We start from the raw sequence: 27,912 nt of genomic DNA on the forward strand, positions 1-27,912 counted from the left end.
TGTTTTGGGTAAGTGGCTTCTGTCCTGATCTTGTACCATAACTGAAGTACTGAAGACAAAGTGTGAAGCTCTTCCCCAAAGGAACAGCTGCTCAGAAGCGAGACTTTGGCTTTGAGATCAGCCACGCAGGACACCTCACACTTGGTCCCTCCTTCGTTATCTGACACAGTTAAGAGAAGGCACCATATAGCCAGTTGGTGCTAGTTAACCACTCTCATACTGCAATGCACAACTCTTGACTGAACTCAGGCACTCAAATACTTAGAATTAGCTTCCTTCCAAGGCCACAAACAGATGAGACCAAATCACCATCATAGCCGTAAACTTTACCTAGCAAAGATTTCCATTTACTGCACTGGTTTGAAAAAAAAATGCAAAGGGACAGTATCAATGTATGTAAGTGGATACATTTCCTTTGATAATACCACTCAAGTATTAAAAAGAGGGTGGGGTAGCTCGAATTGCAAATGCTTCTAGCACAAGCAGGAAGAAGCTGCCAACGAGATGGAAGATGAGGACTAACATGTCTAAGGTTGTACACAGACATGAGCCTGGGCTACAGCTACAACCAGGATTTTCAATAAACTAGGACACAGCAAAAACCATACGATACAGCATTACTATTTCACAGCAAACCTTCATCCAAGCACTGCTCACAGGGTGACAATCCCCAAGGCTTTATATCCCATCTCTGCCTCAGATGCAATGAACCTGAAGCAGTTGCTTGGCAGCTCAGATACTCGTCTCTAAATGCTGTTTTTTGAGTTAAAGAAAGTGTGGCTCACTGGTACTGCTCACGTGGCAACATTAATGCAGATGAACAGTAGTTTAGGCTCATTTGTCGATTATAAATGACCCTGTGCGCTGTCTTGCGGTTACTATCTAGTGAATTACTGTCATGGAGCAGTTTATGGTAACTTACAAATCAGGGTCACAATTGAGTCTAGGTTTTGATTTCTAATAGCAAGACAGTCCTTGCCCTCCTGAACAGACCCATTTAGTTAAAAAAAAATTTTTTTTTTTTTTTAAGTTCCTTTGGGAAGTTTGTAATGGCATTCTTAGGTATGGTATCCCATCTGTAGTCAGTAAGGCCTTTTCATCCTAGCACCCAGGAGGCAGAGGCTGGCAGATCTTCGTCCAAGGCCAACCTAGAGTACATATATCCTATCTCAAAAAAGAAATGGAAGGGGAGAGGAGACCAAGAGGGCCAGTCCAGCATGCTCCAAGGTTAACCAAGTGTTCTCAATAGCACGCATCACAAACTAATGTCACTGGGTAAACCAGGTAACAGCTGTGTGCTTTGAGATGGCTATGAGGTCTGGTTGTGTGTGACTGAGGAAGAACACGTAGCCTCAGACTTTCACTCCTATTCAGATGTAAGTGGAGCGACCCCTCAGGCTCTTAGAAAGGTAAAGGGGTCACAGGTAAAATTCTCAGCACAGAGGCAGTAAGCACTAAGACAGGCAAAAAGGACATGAGACCTGAGTGCATGGGGTGAGGGGGATCGGCAGAGACCTAGAGTCCAGCACTGATTGGGTGAGAGCATGGCATTCAGAAATGCCGTCACTCTCAGCTACACAGAAAGTTCCAGGTCCACATGGAACACAGGAGCCTATGTCTAAGGAGAAACATTTATTTCGCAGTATAATTTAAAAAGCAATGTTGCAATGATTATGGGACATAAAACTCTTAGACAAACAGATTTTCAGTTAGTATCACACCCTACTGACTGCTCAGTTTCTACAGTCCAGTTGTACCAATTGTTCAAATACTGCAGAAAGTTTGCCGTCATTTTTTTACCATGTTTTAAAACGGTCCGTGGGGCCTAAATGCCTGCATCCCAACACTATCAGGTATATTGCTGCCTGAGTATGTCAAATACCTGCGGGGGACCCAACTGAGGTCCACATGGTTTTGCTCCTTGGATGCACACTGGGCTGGATCTGCCGAAACTTTAACATCCCACCCAACACGCAGACTGAATTGATTTAGGGTGGGCTTAAGAACTGCATTCTTTTAAGAAAAAAAAAGTCTAAATAAATATGTAGCTAGATTATACAAAGCTATATTCCCATGTTTGTACAGGGATGAGAAAACCAGAGGTGACTGTGCAAGCTGGAATCCTCACAGCAACTCTGGTTCACAGAACACAGGCTGTGGGGACGGCTGCACTGGTCCTTCATTTTAAAGCCAAGACTTCCTACTTGCCTTCACTCAAGATGATCCTAAATCACAGGACTGAGAATAAACTCCAACTGCTTATGATGTGGGAATCATTTCTTCTTTTTTTTTTTTTTCCGGAGCTGGGGACCGAACCCAGGGCCTTTCGCTCCCTAGGCAAGCGCTCTACCGCTGAGCTAAATCCCCAACCCCGGGAATCACTTCTTGACCATTAACTGGATTCATGGCCTTAAACCTACTGAATCACAACTGTCAGCTGCCTGGTCCACCAACAACTCATGTAGACACTCATTTAGACATAGAGACAGTCCATTTAATGTTACAAAACACCGTTTTCTGCCTTTTCTACAAACATTTAAAACAGTCCAAAATAGCTTAATATACAATCCAGTTTGTCTTGACCCCAACCCTTAGATTCCCACTAACTAGAAAGGAATAATGTGGATGATGCTTTAATCATGAAGAAGAGTAACACTGTAGGGTTTTTATTGTCCATTGCCTTTCAGGACGCGTACAGGCTTTAACAAAGATGGATGAAATTTAAGTACTGACTTGTAAGGTTGAACACTTTGACATAACCACTTGTAGTGAATTACTGAGAAATGGTTATTTGTGGTTGTTTTAACCCTAGCCCCAGTGCTAAGAATCAAACCCAGGATGACGACTTGTGAATGCTGAGCTAAACCTCCAGCCTGCTAACTGTGTGCTATCCTCAAGGGAGAAAGCCAATTTAAAGCTACCTGCTCCACCAAGCTCTGGTGAGGCCACCTCAGGCCTGGGATTGTTACCGTATGGTCAGCCAGGAACATGAGTTGCATCAGCCACTCCAACTCATTCATCCTTACTGCCTCCTGGCTATCAAGTGTCATCACTGGACTTGCCCTGTCTTGCTCAGTCCTAGGTCTACTGACCCACCAGGTGGGGGGTGGGGTGCACTACACACAGCACCTCCCCTTACGTCACCCGAGCTGTAAACACACGCCATGTCCCAATTTCCCTCCCCCCACACACCAGCCAGCTTCTTGGTCAGTCTCTCCCCGTTTCATAGACACACACAGAGTAACTATACTACTAGGTGACCACTCCAGTGCCCAAGATAACCACACTACCAAAAGCCAGCACATGTAAACATCACGTGTGTAATGATTCTGGACATGAAAGAAACTGGACTGTTCCAGCTGACTTGGCACAGAGGAAAGAGACGGCCACTCTGAGAGGACTGAAACCAGTCTCAATCACCTCAACCAAGAGGCCTAAGCAAAAAAATGTCAAGGCCTGTACTGTCCTTAACACAGAGGGTTTCCACAGCCACTATGGAGACTGGCTAATTGGAGGAGAACAGAATTATCTTGGGTTCTCCGACCATAGGGTGAGGTAGCCTTTTATACTCTGGAGAAAGAAGCACAAAGAACACTGTAAGCTTGAGAAGTCCTGTCCCTGTCTTTCACCTTCCTTTCCTAAATGAAGATAATTCTGCTTCCCGGTCAGTAAGAGAGACTTCCAGAGCGAGACAGCCCACACAGCAGAGTACACTGGGAATCCATGCAGATGCCGTCCATTTCAGGGAAGCAGCTTATTAGTTTTGACTCAATATAGTTTTAAAAATGTCTCATTCTTAATTATGCGTATGTTTCTGAGGGTGAGTAGTGCACGCCAGTTACAGGCAGTTGATCTTCATGGCGTGAGTTCTAGGATCTGAACTCACGCCCTGTGTTCAAGCAGGTAACAGCACATACCCTAACCGCTGAGCCATTTCTCCAGTACCTCATGTATATTGTTTAAGGAAATGGTACGGCTTTTTAAAAAAACAAACCGGGCTGGAGAGATGGCTCAGTGGTTTAGAGCACTGACTGCTCTTCCAGAGGTCATGAGTTCAATTCCCAGCAACCACATGGTGGCTCACAACCATCTGTAATGAGATCTGGTGCCCTCTTCTGGCCTGCAGTCACATATGCAGACAGAATGCTGCACATAAATAAATAAATCTTTAAAAAAAAAAAAAAAAAAAACCAAACCAATGACTTCAAAACTGAATGTTTCATACTCCAAGAGAAGTATTTAAAGGAAAAAAAGCCAGATGTGGCTTGTTGGTAAAGAACTTGCCTGGCACGTCTGCTCAAAGCTCTGAATTAAATGTCCGACATTACCAAAGGGGAAAAGGAGCACAGCTAAACAAACCCAGGCTCACCTTCCACTCGCCTGTGCCAAGAGCTGCATCCTCCCCCACCTCAGTCTCGTGTGTCAGCTGCTCCTCCTGCTCCTGTCCTGAGATGTATACACCAATCAAGCACAGACATCACGGTCTAACCTCTGAACCTGGCGCCATCACTGAGTAACCATGAAATTAGATAGTGGTTCATCTTTATACACTTCCATTTTCATAAAACTGCTACAACTGCCTTTGTAAATTAAACAAGGAACATAAATGTTGTAGGCTGACATAGCAAAAGTCAATATATACGCTGTTGCTGTACTAAGGCAGTATCAAGTTTAACAACACGCAAAGAATCAAATCCTGACACACGAGGTGTGTATGTGATGAACAATGACTATTCACAAGGACCTGGTGAAATCTGGATCGTGTTCAGTGCCGACATCAAAAGCAGAGTCAGGAGCTGGAGAGACAGCGAAGCAGCCACTGCTCTCAGGACTGGGTGGGATCTTAGCACCCACAGGCAGGCAGTTCATCACACCTGCGTCTCCAGTGCTGGTCTGCGCATCAGGAAGCACACAGTACACAGAAACAAAGGATATGGGGGCTGGAGAGATGGCTCAGTGGCTAAGAGCACCGACTGCTCTTCCAGAGGTCCTGAGTTCAAATCCAACCACATGGTGGCTCACAACCATCTGTAATGAGATCTGATGCCCTCTTCTGGTGTGTCTGAATTTATAGTGTACTCATACATATACATAAAATAAATATAATCTTTAAATTAAAGGATATAAACACAGAGGCAGGGTAGGTTCAAATAAACTCTGAGAATAAATTATCCAGATTTAAAATAGGAGTATTCTGAAATTCAGTGCACCAGAGTACACAAAAATAGAAGGTATAATGGTCGATTGCAAAGGGAGCTCACTAGGACAGTTAAAAAAACCATGGCTCGTGACCTGGGGCTGCTCACAGAGAACACGATGCACACAATATGCACACACAATGCACACACAGTGCACACACGCACTGACTGGAGGCCACATCTCTGTCCTACGAGGCAGGCACAGAGCAAACGAGAGCAGTGCTCACATCAAGTGACAGGATATGAAATGCACTTTGCCACAGCCTCATAAAACTAGTTTGACAATGGAAAGAAACACTTTTTTCTGGTGTCTCTATATAGACAAGACAAAAACAAAAACAAAAAAATCACCTTAAGTAAACAATTCTAGTAATAATTGAAAATATACAAATTTATAATTTGTGAATCTTTTAGCAAAAATTAATGAACAGCTGATTCTAAAAGAAATTATTCATAAATAACAATACAAAGTAGGTATAAAAATTTATCTACAAAAACGCTCTCCTAGAAACAGTTCTGCACTGTTTTTGAGAATATCATGTAGCCCGGCTGACATCAAACTCTGCTGATGAATTCCTGACCATCCTTCCTCTTCCTCCCAAATCCTGATCAGAGAGCCATGCCCTACACCTGGACCGAAAACATTTTTAAGTGAAACTGTACTCCACTAAGTTATGGACGCACTATCTGTAAGAATAACGCTAAGTATGGTGGTGTATATTGTACCTTTAACCCCAGAACTCTGGAAGCAAGGCAGGATCTCTCTGAGTTTAAGACAGCCTGATCTATGTAAATGAGTTAAAAAAAAAAAAAAAGCAAAGCATCAAACAAACAAATATCCAGTATTAAGGGACTATTTTCGAAGTCCATCTGTGTAATAGAATACTATACAGTCACCAGTAGCCGTGCTGTCAAATTAGCTTTTATTAAAATGGAATATTCTCAATACATTGATTGAAGAGAATAGGTCATAACGTACAGTGTGCACTGAAGCCAGGCTGTTAACGTTGAGAATTACAGAAAACTTTTCTCCTTTGCTTCCCAGTCTCCTCCATCTCTAGAAATCACTCAATGTTTTAACTTTTCTACAGTGATCATATAATTAAGAAAACTACTATTAAAATACATGTTTATAGCTAACTCTGACCTTTTTATTGCCTACATAGTAATGTGATCATGATGCTCATTACTTTGGTAAAAATCCAAGGAATAATTCAACACATTGGAAATGGTTTAAATTGATATAAAAGTCATCATTTCCCAGAAAACTTAATAAAAATTTAAAGACACTACTTTGTTTAGCAAAAAACTGTATCAGGATATATTACAGAGCACAGTCTGGTGTTAGAGCGTTGTTTCATCGACAGCACTGCAACTCACACTGCAATTTCTAAAACTCAGAGCAGCCACTATGCTTGAGGCCATGTCTTTGGGTGGAACGGTCAGCAGTTCACACCATGGCCATCTGAAGGCGGGTAATGGAGACGATGTAGTGGTTGTTACCAGAACAGCAACAAACAATTACAAAACCTTTGGAATGTTAAAATAACGAGTAAGTACACTGGACATTCCTACAACCTGAAACACGGATCGATGTGACTGGCAAGTTAAAGGGGCCAGGGCTCCAAGGGTCAAGTCAATACTGAGTCACGATCAAAAGGAACCCGCAACCCCAAACCCTGTTAAGTTTATATACGTGCAAAACTAATGTGGATTTCTGAGGAAAAAAAAAGAGAAACCAAGAGTGTATCTTTTTAATGCAAAGCATGCATTTTCTAATTCGGTCAGAATACATTTATTTCTAATATATTACTAATCCAGTCAGAATATATTCTAATATTAGAATGTATTAGAAATAATAAGCTATTCTGAATAGGTAACTATTCTGAATAACTATTCTGAAGCGCTCTAACCAGTGCTCTACCAGATACAGAATCCATACCTGTTTAATTTCAAGAATGGTGGAGCTCTACCAAAGAATGGGACCTTAATACTTCACACATCACCTTCTTTTACTCTAAACTTTAAAAACTTGTTTTGCAAGAGCTAAATGGTGTAAAACAAACCTTCAATTGTCACTCACTCCCCAGGTGTCAGGGAGAGCAATGCTGCATTCCTAATGAGGATAGACAGCACCTGTGACACAAACGTCAAAGCAGGACCAGAAGTTCACACCCCTGTTCAAAGGATCCTGAGCTGAAGGGAGCAGGGGATGCCACTGCTGTCTGGAACTATCTTCCAACTTCTTCAGCCACCATAAGCTAAACACAAACTCAATTAAAAATGTAAAATATTGCATCATAAATGCACAGAAATGTAGAAATGAAGATCAAAACTTTAGGAAATGTTTTAGGAGTAACTGTACCCTAACAAAGCTCAGTACCATAGTGCAATCACCGTGGCTAAATCTCAAAACTAGCCTGCCTCCTCCCTCCCTCCTGCCTGCCTCCTCCCTCCCTCCTGCCTGCCCCCTCCCTCCCTCCTCCTGCCTCCTCCCTCCCTCCTGCCTGCCTCCTGCCCACCTTCCCTCCTTCCAACATTATGCAGGAAGCATTAGGCAGGACTGAGAAGCAGCTGGCCGTACTCCAGGGAAGTACAGGCTCACAGAGACTGCTGTCCATGTTAGGGAATCGCAAGCCTCACTGAGTCTGCTTATCTCGATCCATCACCGAATTATTAGAACATCTCAGCTACTTGATATCTACTGAAAATTATAACTGCAGTAAAAGTTTATCATAGAAAAATTTTCTTTCTAGATGTCAATAAATGTTAACAATGCCACAAGCACTGTGAACTTACTACTTTTCATAAACATCAACATATTAACATGTCTCAATGCTTTAAAAAAAATCTCTAGTCCCTGATAAACTATGCAAACGTAGCACGACTTAATTTTTCTCCCTTCTATCAGTTATAACATCTAGAATTATGCAGCATGACTACCAATCAACAAGTTGACACTTTATTCACTGCAGACCATGAGGGACATTCCGAAGTGTGAGAGGCACTTCACTGTGACACTGTGACAAATGAGCAGTAACCTGAAGCCGGTGAAGTAGGTCTTGTGTTCTATGTCGGTCCCCAAAAGGAAGACCACCGCCTGGTGCGCTTCTCCCGTTGGCACAAACAATTTAACATCGCTGGTAAGTAGAAGGTATAGTGAGAGATCATAGCTGTTTTTCTGGTTTTTTTTTTTTAATAAAAACTAGCTTTTGCCCAAATTACTCTCCTAAATTCGACAAAGCTTTGAACAAGCAAAATTGTAATGTAGCAAATCAAACCACTAATTTTTTTTTCTAGACTGGGAGCACAAAAGCAACACACAGTGTGACCTTTACCTGGTGACAAAAAAGGCAAGGAGCACCTGCAGGCTTGAAGCTAATGCTTACTCACGATGATCTGCTTTCTACCTAAGCCTTTTACTGAGATATGCGCTTCACGCAGACGTATGTCATTAATATCAGATATATTTAATAGCAATGTACTGTTAAAATTCTACAGTTAGAAAGCACGAGGTCCTAACCATCATACTTTCCCAGCCTGACGGATGAATGTACCATACGGACACAGGCGTGTCTCCCGCACTTGTACAGGTTTCTGGCTATGCACCCCCTGTTCTCCTGGAGAGCCATGCACTTTCAGGTCCATGAGCACAGTCCTGATAAAAACGCACGTTCCATTACACCCTCGGTTTCCCCTTGAATTTGTTTTATTGGGGTTTAAGGTTAGATATAGAAGTTGCAGTGCACAGCTATATTTTGAACAAAACATATCCTACAATAAAAAAAATAATTTTATCAAAACCAGATTTCCATCACAGTTGTGCATGATTCTCAGTAAGATACACGTTGAATTGCACTTTACAGATATCTTGACAGTGTCCTTTACAAGGCTCCTCGTGTCAGCCTATGTTTTTTTCAGTAGACACGGGTTCTTCCAGCGTTTTCTTCTGGCTTCCCTTCCGAGAGTATTTGTACTTGTCTACATACGCTTTAACCAGATTTGCCACTTTAGTAGAATTTACTTCTCCACTCTTACTATGACAAACCTAAAAGACAAGGGGGAAATGTTTTTCATGCTCAATGCCAAAAGGATGGCACTATGAAAACCCAACAGACAGTGGCTGTTCTCATGTGCACACCTCGTAAGAATCTCTCAAAGGAAAGGGCAGAGGAGATGAGGCGCTCTGGACTACAGAGAGGTGTACAAGCTCCACGTGTAGCCAGACTTACTTTGTCCACCGCCTTCCGCACGATCTCTTTGTACTCTTCCTTAGTGATGTCTTTATTCTGGTAAAATGGCTTAATAGCCAGTTTCACCTCCTGTGCTGCTTTCTCTTGAATCTGCAATTTCTGCTGAGAAGAAAATGTGTAATTATTATCTGCCAGCCTTACACTCTCAAATGCTTCCTATGACTTTATGAGATTGAAAACTTAGACATTGTAAGGAACTTTTCAAGTGACATAATAAACAAGATGCACACACATATAGAGCCTTTTTTAAAAGAGATTATGCAGTATTAGCAGTAACTCTCCAAGAAATCAACACCATCCAGACAAAATCCAACTTTGAATTTCAAAGCCCCAGTAACAAATCCCCTCCACCTCTCATGAAACCGCAGTTGTGATTTGTCCACCTTTACTACAGACAGAATTGGGCGGGTGCTGTCAACCGTGGACTTGCCTTGTCTGTCCTCGAGCTATCTGCGCTGGCCTCCACCGTAACACTTACTTTGCTTTCTGCCAATTTTACAGCAGCGTTAGCGGCTTGGACGTGACTTGATGACGAAGTATTACCAGAACTTGGTCCCTGAACTGATCCCGTGTTTGCTGGGGCTGCTGATGGAGCAGGCAACACTTGTGTATTCATGTTATTACTTACATGAGACGCACTTGGAAAACCCTGTTTTAAAGAGTTAAATAAAGACAATTTAAATATCTGTCATCAGAGTACTGGACTCAAAAGAAACATTTATATTATATATTAGGAACAATAGAAAAACAATGATTCAACCTTATTCTTAAGAGAAGTACTTATTTTAGCAAACATATAAAGGACCAGTTGAAGAAAAGCAAATGTATTTTTAAATATAGACTGCTTCAATGTCAAATGCTTTTTAGATTATGTAGATGGACACAGCAAAATGGCACAGACAGTAAAAGTGCTCGCCACACAAGCCTGAGGACCCACACGGTAGGGAAAGAACTAGTTCCTAAAAGTTATCCTTCAACATCCACATACGCACCGTGTCCACACACACACACACACACACACACACACACACACACACACACACACACACAGTAATAAAAAATAAAATCATTAAAAAAGTAACATCAGTATCAATAAAATTACAAGCATCAAAATGTTTGCCAGGTATCTGTGCTTCTGTCTCCCAGAGCGATTCACCTCTTTGTAGTGCAGTAAACAGAAATGAAAATAGACCAGATGGTAATGGAGAATGTCTTTATCCAAAGTTTGCCCAGCAAGTTCCCAACTGCCTTGCTCCCAAAGGCCTTCAAAATTGTAAGGAAAACTTTTAAAGTGAAGTCAAACTTGGTAACTAGAATTCACTGATTTGATCAAGCCAAATGGCAACAAGAGAGAGAGATGTGCTCGGATATAAACAGTAGCAAGTATGCAGCGTGCATGGTCTGGGCCAATTTTCTGGGGACAAGAACGGGGATTAGCAGAGGATAATGAAAGTTGCTGCTGCTGCTAACTCACCAAACACATAACCACACACACCACTGTCACTACACGCAAGGGAGCCCTTTCTTACAACGCCTGTCCCTAGTTGCTGTTCATAAGGACTGCTGATGTAACTCAAGCTAAGACCATACCTGCACATGTTTCCCATCTGGTTGTGAGGCGATGTAGTTGACCTGCTGGGATGGCGGGGGAGGGGGCGGTGGTGGCGGTCCCTGAGGTATGCTTGCAGGGGCAGCTACCTGCATGAGAGGTACTCCCGTGTGGAGATGCAGGGGCATTGGAGGGTGCATGGTGAATGGATTCCGCTGCATATTCATCATAGGGGCGTGAACACCCACTGGGTACGGGAAGATGCCCACAGGCTGGTGCTGGGCATTCACTGGAGGCTGCATTACACTCATGTGTGGCTGCAGCATAGTTACCGGTAACTGAGAACCATCAATTTGGTTTGTTTGGTCTTTTAAGTTAGAATCTGTCAAAAGAAAAAAGGCTTTGTAACAACAAAAAATGGTGTTATACTTATCATAAACGCAGCATCAAATACCAATGGGCTCAGGACAGCAAAACCAAACGCTACTTATTTAATCTTGTGATCTTAAATATGCAATCAATTTTTAACAACAGCAAAAAAATGCTCACAATTACTAATGTCAGTTTACACAGCAAACATCAAAGCTCGCTAAGAAAGCTAAAGTGGTGGCTCACACTTTCTAATCCCCGCACTCAGGTAGTCCTCTCGTGAGTTTTGAGGCCACCCTGTTCTACTTAGAAAATTACATAAGGGCATACTGTCTTTAAAATAAAGAAAAAAAGAGAAAAGGAAAACTTAAAAATTATTAATTCAAAAGACTACTTTTAAAAAAAAAAATCACACAAATTACAGAAGTTATACCAACTGAATTATTTTAGAAACAAATGAAATACTAAACTGTGTACACTAACATTCCAGACTCCTCTAATGTACAAAACAGCACATAGATATTCAAGCCTTTGGTGAAATTCGGTGCTAAAAATGCTCATTTAGCCATGTATGGGTTCACTCAGGAAGCAGAGGTGCGTGACTCCGTGAATTGAAGACCGACTGGTCTCTTACAGTCAGTTCCAGGCTAGCCAAGGCTACCCCATGAAATTCTGTCTTTAAAATATATACTAAATAAACTAAATGTTGATTTATTGTGCATTTGTATGATTAAAAGTGACTTATGATAACTGGAATTGGTTAACAGTATAATTTTAGGTACTAGGGAGTAAAGATCATTTCTACTCAAGCTGTTACAGCATCTTTTCCCCAGTTAAACGTGAGGAACAAGCAGAGAATGTTACCCTGCTCCGGCGTCTCCTCTTCCTGTCTCATCCACGCAGACTGTGGGCCTGAAGAGCTCCTGCCGCGCCGAGAGTAATAGTTCTGCACGTCGGCTGGCAGAGTCTTCCTCACCGCCCAGCTGGAGGCGGAGGTCCACCCCGACCTGTCTGCTGGAGTGCCGAAGGACAGTTCTTGCTCGCTTTTCCGCTTACTGGGCTGCTGCTCCACAGACTTGAAGGAGTCGCTCCCTGAGAGGGGGGTGCGGCTTTGCCACCTGTTCTCGCTCTGGTCGTTACAGGCAAAGTTACCTCTGTAAGCACCCTTCCCGCGGCCTCCTCGACCACGGCTGGACATCCAGCCTGGGCCAAAGTTTTTAGTCCAAGAATTCCCTGAATTGTCATTTCTATTTTCTTCCCAGTGGGAATCTTTTAACTTTTCTGGATTTCTGGTCCTTGGATCTGGCCCAGAGTTTATTTTTTCTGTCACCCAGCTGGGACAGTCATCTCTATGCTTATCTGTGGAGCTGGGATCATTAGTATCTGCAGTGATGTCATCTTTTTCATTTCTTGTGTTTTCATTCTGTTTCTCTGAATCATTCCTCCGGTACCGGTCATTCCCTCTGGGACACCTCCAACCATCATTTGTCCATTTTTCCCTCCACCGGGGAGAGTAAGTATCTCTTTCATTTCTACCAAATGATGAACTCTTACTCTTCGTTCTTGATCTTGAAGGCGATCGAGAGCGAGATCTAGACCGGGACCACCTTCTGGCTCGCCTCTCTCTATCTCGATCTCTCCTCTGAGCATCTCTGTCACTTTCTCTTTCTCTGCTCCGGGACCTAGATTTTTCTCTGGAGGAAGAATCTTTCACCCTGGACTGAGACCTCTGGTTCTCTCTAGAAGTGTCTCTTCTTGGGGAGCCTGACTCAGACCTTTTAGCTTCCCTAGCATTCTCTCTCTTTGGAGACCGAGACGGCCTCCTTTCTCTTGATGCATCTTTTTTCGGTGAGAGAGAACGGGATTTTCTTCGTCCTCTGGCAGACTCTCTCTTGGGGGATGGTGACTGAGAACTCTTACTTTCTACTGCAGTCTCTCTTTTCGGAGATGGAGACTGAGCACGCCTCTTTTCTTGTGCAGCATCTTTGTTGGGAGACCAAGTTGTAGACGGGGAATGGAATCTAGATCTCCGAGTTCGAGGCTTTGGGGCTTTATCCACTAGGCTTTCAGCTGGTTGAGCTACAGTTTCAACATTCTCAACTACAGGATCAGAAGACAGCTTGCTGTCAGAACTGTGCGTCACAGAATTTTCACTCAACTGTTTGGGGTCAGTATTTGCTGACGACTCTACTTCAGACTCATTCTGGTCACTACAGAAAGAATCGCACTCCATAGGTACTGTTTCATTATTATCTTCACTGAAATGTTTCTCACTCTGTTCAACCTCTTTGTGAGGTAACTCTGCATGGATGGGATGCTCAACCAGAGAGTCTGTCTTTCCTTCTAAGGAGTTATCCAATTGGGTGTTGTCAAGATTATGTTTTAGTACGGTATCTTCACAACCTTGAACAGCACCAGAACTTTCATTTTCTAAAGTGCCACATGTTGGAATTATTTCTGTATTTTCTGTTTGAATAAGCTCAGGCAACTCAGTGTCTGAGCTGGGAACACAATGTCTGTTCAGTCCATGTGTAATTTCACCCTCAGAAGACTCCACTTTGGGGCTCATTACAAATGCTTCTGTGTTTTCTACAGAATCATTCAAGTCAGCGCTTCCTACCATGAGACTGTCCTCTGCTCTTTCATCACTAACCACTGGGGTGGCGTTTTCAGATACTTCACCCAGGGGACTGGACACTGGCTGGTGTCCTTCAATGTCAGACGGTGGACACGTAAGGAAATCCTCAGGCGGACTCTCCGTACACACGGGTGCCTGCACCTCTGACCCTGAGCTTCCAGACCCCTGCTCTTGATTTTCCAATGGATCACTTCCTTTTAGAGAAGAATCTGTAGAAACATCATTGTCTACACATAACTCCTTACCCTCTATCCCTGAATCCTCTCCAACAAGCACAGGAGGATACTGAGTGCAAGATTCAGAATTTAAAATTTCTGTTTGTTCCTCGATCTCATGATTCTTGGTTTGTTCATTTTCTTCTGTTTGTTCATCGCAACTTTCCAAGCACTTAGCCAAATGATTCTCTTCATCTGTCTGAATAGAGCAAATGCTACTACTCTCTACACATGATTGTTGCTCCTTTTCCAACACGGGTGGAGTGTCAGAATCCACAGTGTCTTCCTCTACTGAATCGCTAGATGTGGTTTTTTCAGCAGGAGGTGCAGATTTCCGAGGTTTCTTTTTCAAAGAAGGTGGTTTTCTTCCCCTCCTTGCTGACTTCCGTTTCGGAGCCTGTCTTGTTTGCTTTTCTGATTCAGCCGGAGGGGAAATACTGACAGAGGAGTTACTATTCCCTGGGGCATCACACTCAGAGTAGTTTGGCACTGGGGACTTCTGGGATGGACTGACTGTCTCAACTCGTGTGTTTCGTGTGGACCTCCTTGTAGGAGCAGTTGTTGCAGGTTTTCGTCTTGATCCTCTGGTGTTTGATGTACCTGAAGTTTGCTTTTTTTCTCCTCCTCCTTGGGTATGTGCTAGTGCATACCCCTTATGAGAAGTACCTGACAATGTAGAAAAGTAAAGGCCTTTCTAAATGTGTTTCAACATACAATTTAACCCTAGTTTCAGAATACTAAGTAACTAAAATACAATACAACAATATATTTGTGAATCCAACTCTTAAGTGTATCTCTAACAACCAAGTAATAGAAGACTTCATCAATATCTAGGGACAAGAGATTGTCCACGCTGGCCTTATATTCATTATGTAGTCAAGGATGACCGTGAGCTCCTGGGTCCTCTCTTTTACCGCCAACCTCCCAGTACTGGGATCACAGGCACGTGCCACGTGCAGTGGGTCATCACCTACTGTTCTCGTGTTTACTGACATGGGGACACAGACAGATGTGTTTCCTTAGGTACAAATTGTTTATGAACTCTCATTTTCTAGGCAAAGGAAACAGGAAATGCTACCCATGTGTAAGTATAAAGACTACTCATCTTACTGAACTCACAGACGTTATTTCTAAGAGCTATGATTTAGACATTAGAACCCTAAACAAAAAAGACTTCATCGCTCTAAGTCTTAAAAATGTAAAACAGATTTTCTAGTTAGAAAATTAAAGTAATTCATGAAGCTGTATCTATTTGCCTCATACAACATGATGTTTTAAAGAACATACTGTGAAGTGACAAAATCTATCTAGTGAACACACACACCACTCCACACTTACCGTTATAGGTACAGTGTGGTTACTTCACACTCACTCAGCATTTCCAAGAGGATGCAATTAACTATAACCACCACTTGTAACACGAGATCCCTGACCCTCATCCCTACTCAACCACAGCCCACTGCATTTCACGGTAACTCCCATGGTAATCTCAATTCCACAGGAGTGGGATTGCAGTCATTGTTATTTCACCAGGATTATATCACTCAGGTGACGCCCTCCAGGTTCACCCATTTCCACCGATGGGATTCCTTCCTTTTAAACGGCTGTAAAATAATCCATTCTACACATGTACTCTAATTGTAATGATTTTTAAAGTCACACACTGCCCAAATAGTTACAGAAGTATCCAAAATTCACTCTAACTTTCAGTTTGCCTAAATCAAATACAGTCACGTGCTTGTGAAGGCAAATGAAGCTAATGATTATGTTAACAGAAAGTAATTCACAAACGTTACCAAAATTTTCTAGTGACATGGTACTTGCTGGAAAAATCGTCCTTGGCAGCACTGAGGAAACCAGAGGAAGAACTGCTGTCTCCACACTCCAGGGTACAGAGCCAACTCTGAAAATTTAAGCAAAGATTTCTTTAGTTATGTGGTATAAAAACTTCAGCTAGGAATTAAAAACTACTACATTCTCCAAATTAGATTAGCAACATTAAAATACAGTCCTTACTCTTTTTTGGCCCATTAACTAAACATGTAAGTTCAAGGTTATTCATTACCCAAACATGGCTACAAACTGTTTGTAAAGAAAACAAAACAACCTGTGTTAAAATGAAAGCAAACACTTCTCTTTTAAATAATGGAATATTTTACACAGATTTTGTCTTTTTTCCCAGGGCCTGGGGTGGCAGTTGGGGGCTGGAAGGATGGCTGAATGGTTCAGATCACATGCTACTCTTTCAGTTCCCAGCACCCAGACTGTGTGGCTCACACCCACCCCGCCTGTAACTCCAGATCCAGGAGACTGATGCCCACCCCAGGCTTCCAAATGTGCATACACACATGAACATACACACTTAGACATAATGTATCTTCAAATCTAAAATAATTCAGTCTTTAAAAAAAGATTTTGTTTTAACTTTTTATTCTTTTCTACTTTGAGGTACAGTTGATGTAAAACTTAAATTCCTTTAAGTATACAATTTGATGACTTTTAAACAATAAACACACACACACACACACACACACACACAGAGAGAGAGAGAGAGAGAGAGAGAGAGAGAGAGAGAGAGAACCTTTTCATTTCTCAATAAGCTTCCTCTCACTCACTCTCTTGAACCCTTCTCCCTCTATCAGGCCAACGAGTAAAGGAATCTTCATGCTACGTTTATGCTCGCAAAGTCCTTAAACTGAGAGTGATGTCTTTTCAGTTCTGAGGAATGGTGTGGAACAGGTAAAGTCCCGAGATTGTCTGCATTCAAGTCCAACCCACTTCTCAAGCATTTTTAAAATAAATTTAAGTCTCCTAACAAAAGACAGCTTCAGTCAGTATCAAATGACATTCTAGAAGAAATAAGACTTGAAAAAGAATATATAACTTTTGTAAGTACAAAAACAGGCAGCTGTAAAAAAAACAGTTGGACCTGTAAGTCCCTAAAGTCAGAAGTCTGTATTTATGTTCCACCATTCCTAAAGCACGAAAGCATTACACAGAACTCCGTCACAGTGACAGACACAATCTGTAACATACGGAACTCCATCACAGTGACAGATACAATCATCTGTCATATCAGAGACAAATACAAAGCTCAGGAACTCCTGTCAATGCAGGCAGGAGCTTAGCTCAGCAGTTAGTGTGTGTGGCATTGTACCAGCTTTGGGACTGTGAAAAGGAGACCCGACTATAGAAAGTCCCGAAGGCAAGGGCCGAGCCAACATTGACCACATTTACAATATGTCTGAAAGCAGACGCACAGAATAGTGCTTCAGCAGACAGCACACACGGAATATTTATTAGGCATTTACAACCCTGAGTTTAATTTGTACAGAAGCATAAGTGAAACCTATGTTTAAGAACTTTATATTTTTGTTTATATTACCTTCCATTCCCAGGTAATGTATTAGGAAACCATGACAACTCCAGTTCCTGTCGTTTCTGCCTAATCAATGCATTGATTTCATTGACTTCTATAGATTCTGTACTAAAAAAAATAAATGTAAAGTTTCATTAGAATTCCCAAAATTATCAAGTTTAAAGGAAAAAGCTGAGTTATAACATGAGTAGTAATAGTTTCCACAACATAGATAAACACTTTCAAAATAAGCATATCCCTACCACAAGTAGAACTTTCACAATACAAAACTGTATTTAAATGCTACTACACAGAACTGCGTAGAATTCTGTATGGAATGGCAGGATGGTGCTGCCCTGTGAGTCTGCTAGATACAGAGCCTAGGCTGGTCTCAACCTTCCACCGTGTAGTAACTGATGAGGATGGCAGAAAGCCGTCAACGCCAGTGGGCACTTGATCAAAGAGTTAGGAAGATAACCTTCAAGTCAGACACTAGTCCCACCGGTGAGAGAAATTCTTACTCAGGACAATCATGTCTGTTTTGGCCCAAAAGAAGAAAATAAAGATGGGCATGGTTATTTTGACCAAAACCAGATTTACCTCAGTTTTTCATAAAGGGAATCAGATATAATTGTTTCTTGAGTAGTCGGCCAAGCCCTAAAATTATTACAATTCTGCTCTACTGTGTTGGCTCAAGTAAGCCTGTGTGACTGTAAAACTCCAGTGTTTAAATCACACAAGTATACACCCAACACCTACTGTCGATTTCTATCCGAAGAGTACAGAATCGGCTCTAACAGCTGTTTTAATAGGTGCCACACTTATGATTTCACAGATGTGTTGTTTCCCCAGCATATATCAAAATTATACTCAACAATTTACTAACTTAGGCAAACATTGTAGAAATTCACAAAAATAACCAGTTCTCACTTTACTAGTACTGGTTTGTTTTCTAAAAGGAACAATAACAAAATGGGTTCTATCACTTTTATTGAGCCCAGCTTAAATTTCCACCAAAAGTCAATTGGGACTAAAACACAATGTGTAACAACTACAAACCAAGGACAGTAAGCACTAACCAGGAAACTCTGTAGGTGCGAGGTCCCCAACTGTGGCCACCACATGAAGATACACTGGGCATGTCACTTCTCACACAAGAATCTGTACACTGATTCAATCTTTGAACCTAAAATATAAAGTTGTTAATGAAACCAGAAACAAAAATACTTAAAAGGATTTGTATGCACCTTAAGCACTAAATCATTAAATAATTACTAACAAAAAGTATTCCCTTATTTCAACAAACCTTGTTTGTCTTTACTGTAGCATTTTTCTTTCCACCCATTTTATTGTTTGAAAAGTTTCCTATAAACAAGCAAACAAAACAGAACCTGGTTACTTGCCTCAAATTTTATTTCAGAAGTCTGGACACCTTTGACACTGATAAAGAAGGTCAAAGTGTCTACAAGTGTTGCATTTTTAATAATATTTACATTTAAAACTTTGCAAATGCTAGGTGCATCTTATTAGACCACAGACAAGAGGAAAATACACAGTTATAATAAACAGAACCTTTATACTCACAACATTATGTGTATGATTCAAATCAGCACTTTTTATCACCTTAAGCAAAAAGTGTGGCAGACAAGTCTTTAGTGCAATTAGCCTACCTATTACTTAGTTAAAAGTTCATCTCAAGCAGGAGCTTCCTTCCTAAGGGAGAGTGAGGTTGGGCCTGGCTAGTGGTCACCTTCAGCCACTGAGCCTTCAGAGCAGCACCTCACCCTCAAACCTTACTGAGCATGAGGTGCTGACGGCCTGGCCTCTGCTGCAGTGACGCTGACGTCCTACTGCTTATCACCTTTTCTTTCCTTTTTCTTTTTGGTGAGTCTCATCGGGAAATTATTTCTGTGTAATTTCAAATTTGGTAATGTAAAGCATATATTCCTTTTGTTTAAAGATTTGTTTTATTATTTTTAAATACGTATGGGTGGGGTATCTGTGTATAGGTGTACGTGTGTAAATGCTGGTGCCCAGAGTTCAGAGGCATCAGATTCCCCATGACTGGAATTACACAGGCAGTGAGCTAAACGTTGGGAAATACCCCGAGGTCCTCAGAAAAAATAGTACACAGTCTTACTGTTGACCCATCTCTTCAGCCCTTTATAAAAGATAAAGTCTAAGAACACTTGATAGCTTACTAAGTTTTTGTTTACTACTAAGCCGTGTGTGTGTGTGTGTGTCTGTGTGTGTGTGTGTGTGTGTGTGTGTGTGTGTGTGTGTGTGTGTGTGTGTGTACAGTGTCTTCTAGCACTTATTCCCTTGAATCAGGATCAATCACTGACCATGAAGCTCAGCAGTCCAGCTAGGCTGGCTAGGTTTCCCAGGACGACCTATCTCTACCCCACACAGCCAGGAACACAAGCTTCACTGCTAGGAACTTACCTGGGTGCTGACACTCAGACTCAGGTTTCCACACTTGCACAGCAAGTGTCTGACCCACTGAGCTATCTCCCCAGCCCATGAGGCCAAACAATGTACTTATGGTTCGTCTACACTGTAGCTGACACAATCAGTGGTGTTCCCTAAGAGCTCTAGGAAGCATCTACACTGCAAATGGCAACTGCCGTCTCAGGTCTGCTTGCATCATAAAAGGTCTCCTCATCATCGCATCACGAAAAATCAAAAACAGACAAAAGCACGAGGACAAGAGCAGACCTCTTTTCTGCTACTCAAGGCCACATGGTCTCCGTTTTCTGTTACTACTGCTGGTTAAAGCACATTTTCTACTTAATAGTACAGTAATTGCCATCAACACTAATGCGATAACAAATAGAATATGGATATAGGGGTCAAGGGAGCTGATTAAGATTCGGCAACTTACGGCTATGCACTGTGATGTATAACTGAAAGATGAAATAATGATTTTTTTTCAAGTCAGGGTTTTGCTGTGTAGCCATGGCTGTTGTTTCCTGGAGCTTGCTCTGTAGAACAGGCTAGCCTAGAACTCAGAGATCTGCCTTCAGAGTACTAGGATTAAAGGATATGCCACCACTCTCCCGCTGGAACAATGATTTTCAAGTTTCTTAAAAAGCCAACAGCAAAAATTCTGAGTACCCAGCTGCATCTTACCAATAACCATGTTTTGCTCAACCACATACAGAACTGCTGGACTGTAGTTACGCTGTATCTTTTATATCCCAAAGGCATTAAATTGTTAAGATTCATTCACTACTTAATGAATATATAGAGTTTACATAATGCTGTGTTCTTTTAGAAGCCTTTGAGAACCTGTCATCAGACAAACAGCTTGGTAGAAAGAACTACTCATTCTCTACCTATGTTAAATACTGAGAATTCCAATAACACTCTCATTAAAGGATTCAACACTGGTTAATTTCTCTATATTGGAGCTGGAGAAATAGTTCAGTATTTTAAGGGCACTAGTTGTTCCTACAAAGAACAACTAGTTTGCAAAGGGCCAAGGTTTGGTTCTCACCACTCACATGGCAGCTCACCCAAAGCATGAGGCCGGGGAACCAGACTCTGACTAAACTTCAAGGGCACCAGACAAACCATGAGCGACAATAAACAAACAGTATGAATCTAAAAAAATTCTCCAAATTGTGATTTTCTAGAAATAATTTCACATACCCACTAATCTTTCTAAAATAATGTACATATTTTTAAAAAAACAGTGCCATCTTTTATTCAATCTCTGCTTATCAAAAGTATTCATCAAAGCCTATGTTTCCTGAAATGTTTATTTTATTGTTTTGAGAAAAGATCTCACTCCATATCCCAGGCTGACCCTAAACATAAAATACAGCCCATGACAGCTTAGAATTTGCAGTAATACTCCTGCTTTGGTCTCCCAAGTCCCAGTATTATAAATATGAACCACCTCAGCTTTACCCTCTGTTTCTAAATAACATCTATCTTGATTTCTTTTGATTTTTTTTTTATTTATTTTCTTTTTAGATCATGTAAGACACACGCGTATTCCTCGAGCCCCTGGCCACCCGCCTTCTTTGCTATCTTCACTTTAGTCCATCTCATACAGTAACATCTGACACTGCAGGGCAAATGTGAGGCTTACAGCCACAGCGGGAGCTAACGCAGGATTCACTACACAGGTCCTTGGCTGTTCTTAAGAATGGTCCTTTGCTTTCTCCTAGTTAAGTCTTTATTTTTATTCCTACCCTTGACAGATCCCAATAACACTTCCTAGATGACTATTTTCCTCAGTATTTTCCAGGTACAACTCCATCACTCTAATCAATATTGATACTCCTACCATTAACATTTTACATGTGACCTGCTGTCATTTTCTCCTCGCTTAGGACACGTAATATTTTTAAAAACACTTGGTATACACAGTTCTTTCTTACTCTAGGGTGTATGTTTATGTGTTTGTGTGTGTTGTTTATGTATTTGTATGTGTTTATGTGAATGTGCACGTGTGTGTACATGTGTATAGGATTTCCTTTGAACAACTTTAAAAACTAACTTTTAACATTGTTCTTTTCTAGCACTGGCTGCCCTTCCAGAAGTCCTGAGCTCAATTCCCAGAAACCACATGGTGGCTCACAACCATCTGTAATGGGATCCAATACCCTCTTCTGGTGTGTCTGAAGACAGCTACAGTGTACTTATATATAATAAATAAATACATCTTAAAAAGTAAAAGAAAAAGAGGCAGCTGCTCACTGGTAGACTCCTAAAGCCCTCAACTCTGAACAACATGTCTGTGCTCCTATTCTGGGTAATACAGAAAAAAGTATCAACACTTTTTAAAATGACCAAAGGTAGAAGACCAGACACTATCATTTGATTTCATTTCCCTCTTTACCACTGTTTCCTCTGTCTTTTGTCTAGAGTTTCACATAATTTAGTCTCCACTCCAAGTCTAAATGGACAATCCCTTTCCTCTACTGTTAGGAATCTACTGAAGGAACTGTTCCTTCAGAAACTGTTAAACGAGCCAGGCATAATGGCACTCGCCTGACCCTGACACTGAAAAGCACGGCCACTAGGTCTCTCTGAGCTGCAGACCAGACAGTTCTACAGAGTGAGCTCAGGATAGCTAGGACTATCTAGTGAAATTGTTTTTTATTTAGGAAAAAAAAAAAAAAAGTAATGCAAAAAACACTGTTTCTTGAGTCAGACAGTGGTAGCATAGGCCTTTAATTGCAGCCCTTGGGAGGCAGAAACAGGTGCATCCCTGAGTTTGAGGCTAGCCTGGTCTACAAAATGAGCTCCAAAGTGAGCCACAGCTACAAGCAGAAGCCTTATCTCAAACAAACAAACAAACATAAAAACAAAAAACAAAGAAACCGAAGCAAAACAAAACTGTCTGTCTATACACCTCATCTCTATCTTAGATACAACAGAAGCCTCTGAAGCTGTGAACTGACTCTCAATTGTTAACTCCAATTGTTTCCTCCCCATGAAAGGCTGAAGTTTCTGCTGAGGCGACTTTCAATCCCTCTTAGAAAAAAACACATTCAAGCTTCTGTTTTAAGGTCATCTCTCCTGTGCTCTTCCTTTCCTGGTTCTCGGTGTGGCTTCAACAGGTGCTCAATCTGCAATGCTAAGGGGAAGCCTGGCTTGTCTTTAATTCAGAATTTCCCTGTTAGGGTACACAGTGTGAAGATGTGTCTCTGCATATTCAACTGTTAGTTCTGTACCACAGAGAGCTAATGGCCCATCCCTAGTCTCATACTGTGTAAATACTCATTCTTCCTTCTCTTCCTAAAGCAATCTAGAGTTGTTTCTGATTGGCCTTCATACAGAGCTGATGGCCAATAGCTGGGAAGGAAGTGAGAGGCAGATCTTCAGGGTAGAGAGAGAGACTATGGGGTTAGAAATGTGTAGAGAGAATATCTGTGTCCGTATAGATGTAGCACCTATCGATAATAAATCTGGCAGCCTATGGCTTACGTGGAAAATAGAAGATGGAACATCCAGGAGGAGAAAGAATTCTAGGATAGAGCTAGGCGTGGGAAGATCAGCCCAGGAGATGTGAGGAGATGGACATATGGCACCTGAGCACAGGCACCAGCCGCGTGGCACAGCGTGGGTTATCTAAGCTATGATCTGGTCAGAGAAGGGCCTAGCTATATGACCAAGGTCTTTATAAATGTATTCTGTGTGTTGAGTATTTTGAGACCACGCAGCCGGAAAGACGAACCTTTCCCAACTTCTAGACTGGGGAGCCAGTGAGCACAGGGTAACTGTACAGACAAGACGAAAGCAGAGAGGTAGACCTGGCCACACAGCCGGACACAGTGCAGAATGGGTCAGGTTAGAGTAGTCAGGAGACTGCCCAATGGAAAGCCTAAGATTTAAAATATTAATAAGCCTCAGTGTCATTATCTGTATCGCTGGCGGGTCCCAGCAGTCCCAAACACATTTCAGTAAACACTGATTCCAACATTATGACACCATCTTTCTATGGCCTAGGGCAGAGCTCAGTTCTCATCCAGACACTGGAGTTCCTGGGGTTCAATCCCAAGCACTTCTAGGCAAGTGTAGGAAAAAATTCTTTTGTATAATATAAACTAAGATAATAAATACTGTGAGATTAATACTAAGCAGGCATTCAAAGCCTGACGAATACCAACAACAAATCTGTTATTAAACAGAGACAGCATTTCTTTAAGAGATGCCTGGAAGGCATTGGAACGGGCTCAGGAGCTGGAGAGGGCTTAGGGGTAAAGCGTCTGCTGGGCAAGCATAGGGACTTGAGTTTTATCCCTGGAGCCCCCAGAAACCGAGTCCACAGTAGGTGACTGTGACCCCAGAGCCGAGGAGACAGAGACAGGAGGAGCCCAAGGGATTAGCAGCTGGCCAGTCTAACTGAACCGATAATCGAGCTGCAGGTTTACTGAGAAATCCTGTCTCAAAACCTAAGGTCGAGAATGACTAAAGACACCCAACATCAACCTATAGCCTCCAATGCAAGGACAAATACACACACACGCACCTCTGAACAATTAGTACAAAACCCTGCGTGCATTAGCAGTGATCCTCTCAGTATCAGAAACAAATAATCATGTGACTATCACTCTTGGTATCAATTATTATTTCTCATTCTATTATTAAATCAACAGCTTGGGAAGTTTTCTTTTGTTTGATTTACTTAAATTTATTCTGACACACATGCTATCTCTCCCTTTTCCTCTCCCACCTCATGCCATACACATATACCCCCAAAAAGGAAAAGGGAGAAGCCTAAGAGGCTGTTCTTTTTAGACTGAATTTACTATAAACAAACACAAACCAAATTTCACCTTTAAAGACAAACAGGGACCATCCCTGAGATGGTGCTCAGCCAATCTATGCAAAGAGTACAAGCCCAAAGTGTCTGAGACCCACGTGCATTTCACCACCTCCCTTAGACACGGGGACCAGACTACAGTACAGGTTACCAAACACCAGGGCATCAGTAATGTTTTCTCTCACACACTTCCTTTCCTTCCTTCTCCCTTCAAGCTACAAAAAGAACAGGAAGCAGAAGAGATGACCTCTGTGAAAGAAAACAGTGGAGCACATACGGTGCACTGTGGTGCACTGTGGAGCGCTGTGGTGCACTGTGGTACACTGTGGTGCACTGTGGTACACTGTGGTGCACTGTGGTATAATGTGGTACACTGTGGTGCACTGTGGTGTACTGTGGTATAATGTGGTACACTGTGGCGCACTGTGGTGCACTGTGGTACACTGTGGTGCACTGTGGTACACTGTGGTGCACTGTGGTGTACTGTGGTGTACTATGGTACACTGTGGTGCACTGTGGCGTACTGTAGCGTACTGTGGTGTACTATGGTACACTGTGGTACACTGTGGTGCACTGTGGTATAATGTGATGCACTGTGGTACACTGTGGTGCACTGTGGTACACTGTGGTATAATGTGATGCACTGTGGTACACTGTGGTGCACTGTGGTGTACTGTGGTATAATGTGATACACTGTGGCACACTGTGGTGCACTGTGGTACACTGTGGTGCACTGTGGTACACTGTGGTGCACTGTGGTGTACTGTGGCGTACTGTGGTGTACTATGGTACACTGTGGTGCACTGTAGTGTACTGTGGTATACTGTGGTACACTGTGGTGTACTGTGGCGTACTATGGTACACTGTGGTGCACTGTGGTGTACTGTGGTACACTGTGGTACACTGTGGTGTACTGTGGTACACTGTGGTGTACTGTGGTGTACTGTGGTGTACTGTGGTACACTGTGGTACACTGTGGTGTACTGTGGTACACTGTGGTGCACTGTGGCATACTGTGGTATACTGTGGCGTACTGTGGTGTACTGTGGAGAGATCTAAGACGCTCCATTATCAGCATATTGCTAAAAAACATGGCATTAGCAGTGAATCACAACAGAAACACAAAAGATACACAAGCAAGGTTACTTACTATACAACACCTTCAAGTCATCAGATCTCTCACATAATAGATCTTCTCTTACAGTGTTTCCTTTTCTGTAGATATGAATAAGTTTAAAGGATTACAAAACTAAAAATCTGTTCAGTTACTTTTAATCCACTGCCCCTCACAATGAAATATTCTCATATACTCAGATCAAATAGTAACACGCTAAACTAGGTTTTAATATGCAATGAATTCCATTATGTTAGTATTTAAACAATAATCTTGCTAACTTTCATGACTGGATACTGAGACATGCAGAACAGAGGGTATTACTTGTTTAAAGGAGCGACTGGAAATGTCTAGCAAAGTAAGGTAGGCATAAGTGCCACCTGCCATTCATTTAACATTCTCCCCTCTAATGACTTCAACAAGAACTTTATATAGGCAAAAACATTGCTGTGTCCTTTCCTTAGGAGTGGGAAGGGCTAATCTCACCCCATATCCTACCTACCATGCTGCAGGAGACACCCACAACACCTTTTGCACTTACATATGGTCGCTCACACTGAATCCCACTGTAAAATTAATCACTCACCTCTTGTCGCTTTTGGAACTTTCATGATAAACGAGCTGTTTCTTAAAAGACTCCTCATTTTCCTTGTCGTCTAATTCTCTCGACCGTCTTTTTACCTGAATCTGTAAGAAAAGCAAAACTACCATTAAGTAAGGACACCAACATTACAAATAGCTTTTCAATTCTCCCTTGCAATTACAAAATTAAAGAAAGGAAAAACCTGTCACACTAGAGTGCAGTCACCTCCTGACACTATCGTATACACCTTTAATCACAGCACTCAAAAAAATAAATCAAGAATTCAAGACCAGCCTAGACAGAAGACCATTATCTTTATCAATATAATTTTGTAAGGATGGTTGGAAAATAGTTTGTCTTCCAGAGAATTTATTTTTGAGTTTTATTATATTAACACCTAAGTAATTGTCCAATATATGACAATTTGCATGGGTAAGAAAGACATCAGCAAACACAATGGCAGACCCTTTTGTTTATATGCACCTGCTCACGTCCAAGTATGAGTGTGCTTGTGTAGGCCAGAGGAAGACTTCCAGGGTTTTTCCTCAGGCACCATTCACATTCTTGTTTGCCCTGGAAGCAGTAACTACGTAAGCTATGCTACTGGTCAGTGAGACCCAGGGCAGGATCCCAAGTACACACTTTCATTCCAGTTGTTCTTTCAACACAGGGAGGAACTCAAGAGCTCATGCTTCTATAGCAAACACTTCACTGCACTGGGCCCTAGCCTCTCTCTAACAGTTTTTTATGTGCACTGCAATGCTGTGTGTAGTTCATATCAGGACTCACAGGAGAAAAAAAAAAGAAAAAAAATCAAAACAAGTTAGAAATGCCTAAACTGAAAACTAATCCTAAAACAGTTGCTTTCCTATATGCAAGCTGTCAGACTGCGGTCAATTCCTCCCTTAGAGGCATCACATGCACGCACACGCGTTCCCTGTCATTTTCCTTAAGCTATTTATCATTTATTTTCATAGACTTGTTAAACATATCTTACTTACTCACCACTGTCCTATCTTCCTCTTTTCCTCATGAACTCAGCAATGTTTCTATTTATTTTCTTTTTAACAAGCAAAAAAATCAACAATAAAATATTAACCATTTGTAAGGGCCAGAGAGCAGGATGTGTGCTATGAGACCAAATCTCCTATAAATGTCAGAAGCTCACCCATCAGCATGCCTGCTTAAACAAGACCTGAGCAATGATGACACCATCAAACATTCTCACATGGAAATAAAGAACTACAGCCACCTAAGAGATGGTATTCCCTAGGGAACAGTCCCCTAGTTGGTTATCCAATACCATGGGGTCAGCCCTGAAATCACACACACAAGTAACACAAAGACCGAGCA

General features: G+C 41.8%; 1 protein-coding gene across 2 annotated transcripts in view; it reads right to left on the reverse strand.

Annotated features, from left to right (window-relative positions):
- Positions 1-8,146: 8,146 nt before the first annotated feature.
- Scaf11 (SR-related CTD associated factor 11) overlaps positions 8,147-27,912 on the reverse strand; it is a 51,921-nt gene continuing 32,155 nt past the window's right edge. Inside the window, exons 5-15 of one of the 2 annotated variants that reach the window (XM_032885519.1) lie at positions 26,563-26,663; positions 26,013-26,077; positions 18,887-18,945; positions 18,660-18,766; positions 17,608-17,709; positions 16,019-16,125; positions 12,234-14,888; positions 11,042-11,382; positions 9,882-10,100; positions 9,431-9,550; positions 8,147-9,246 (exon numbers count right to left, since the gene is read on the reverse strand). In XM_032885519.1, the coding sequence (XP_032741410.1) occupies positions 9,100-9,246; positions 9,431-9,550; positions 9,882-10,100; positions 11,042-11,382; positions 12,234-14,888; positions 16,019-16,125; positions 17,608-17,709; positions 18,660-18,766; positions 18,887-18,945; positions 26,013-26,077; positions 26,563-26,663 (4,023 nt within the window). In that variant the 3' untranslated portion in view covers positions 8,147-9,099. The remainder of the gene's footprint in view (positions 9,247-9,430; positions 9,551-9,881; positions 10,101-11,041; positions 11,383-12,233; positions 14,889-16,018; positions 16,126-17,607; positions 17,710-18,659; positions 18,767-18,886; positions 18,946-26,012; positions 26,078-26,562; positions 26,664-27,912) is intronic. The other variant, XM_032885526.1, reaches the window with a different exon arrangement.

Source organism: Rattus rattus, chromosome 1, assembly GCF_011064425.1.
Source record: "Rattus rattus isolate New Zealand chromosome 1, Rrattus_CSIRO_v1, whole genome shotgun sequence".
In the NCBI taxonomy this organism is placed as follows: Eukaryota; Metazoa; Chordata; class Mammalia; order Rodentia; family Muridae; genus Rattus; species Rattus rattus.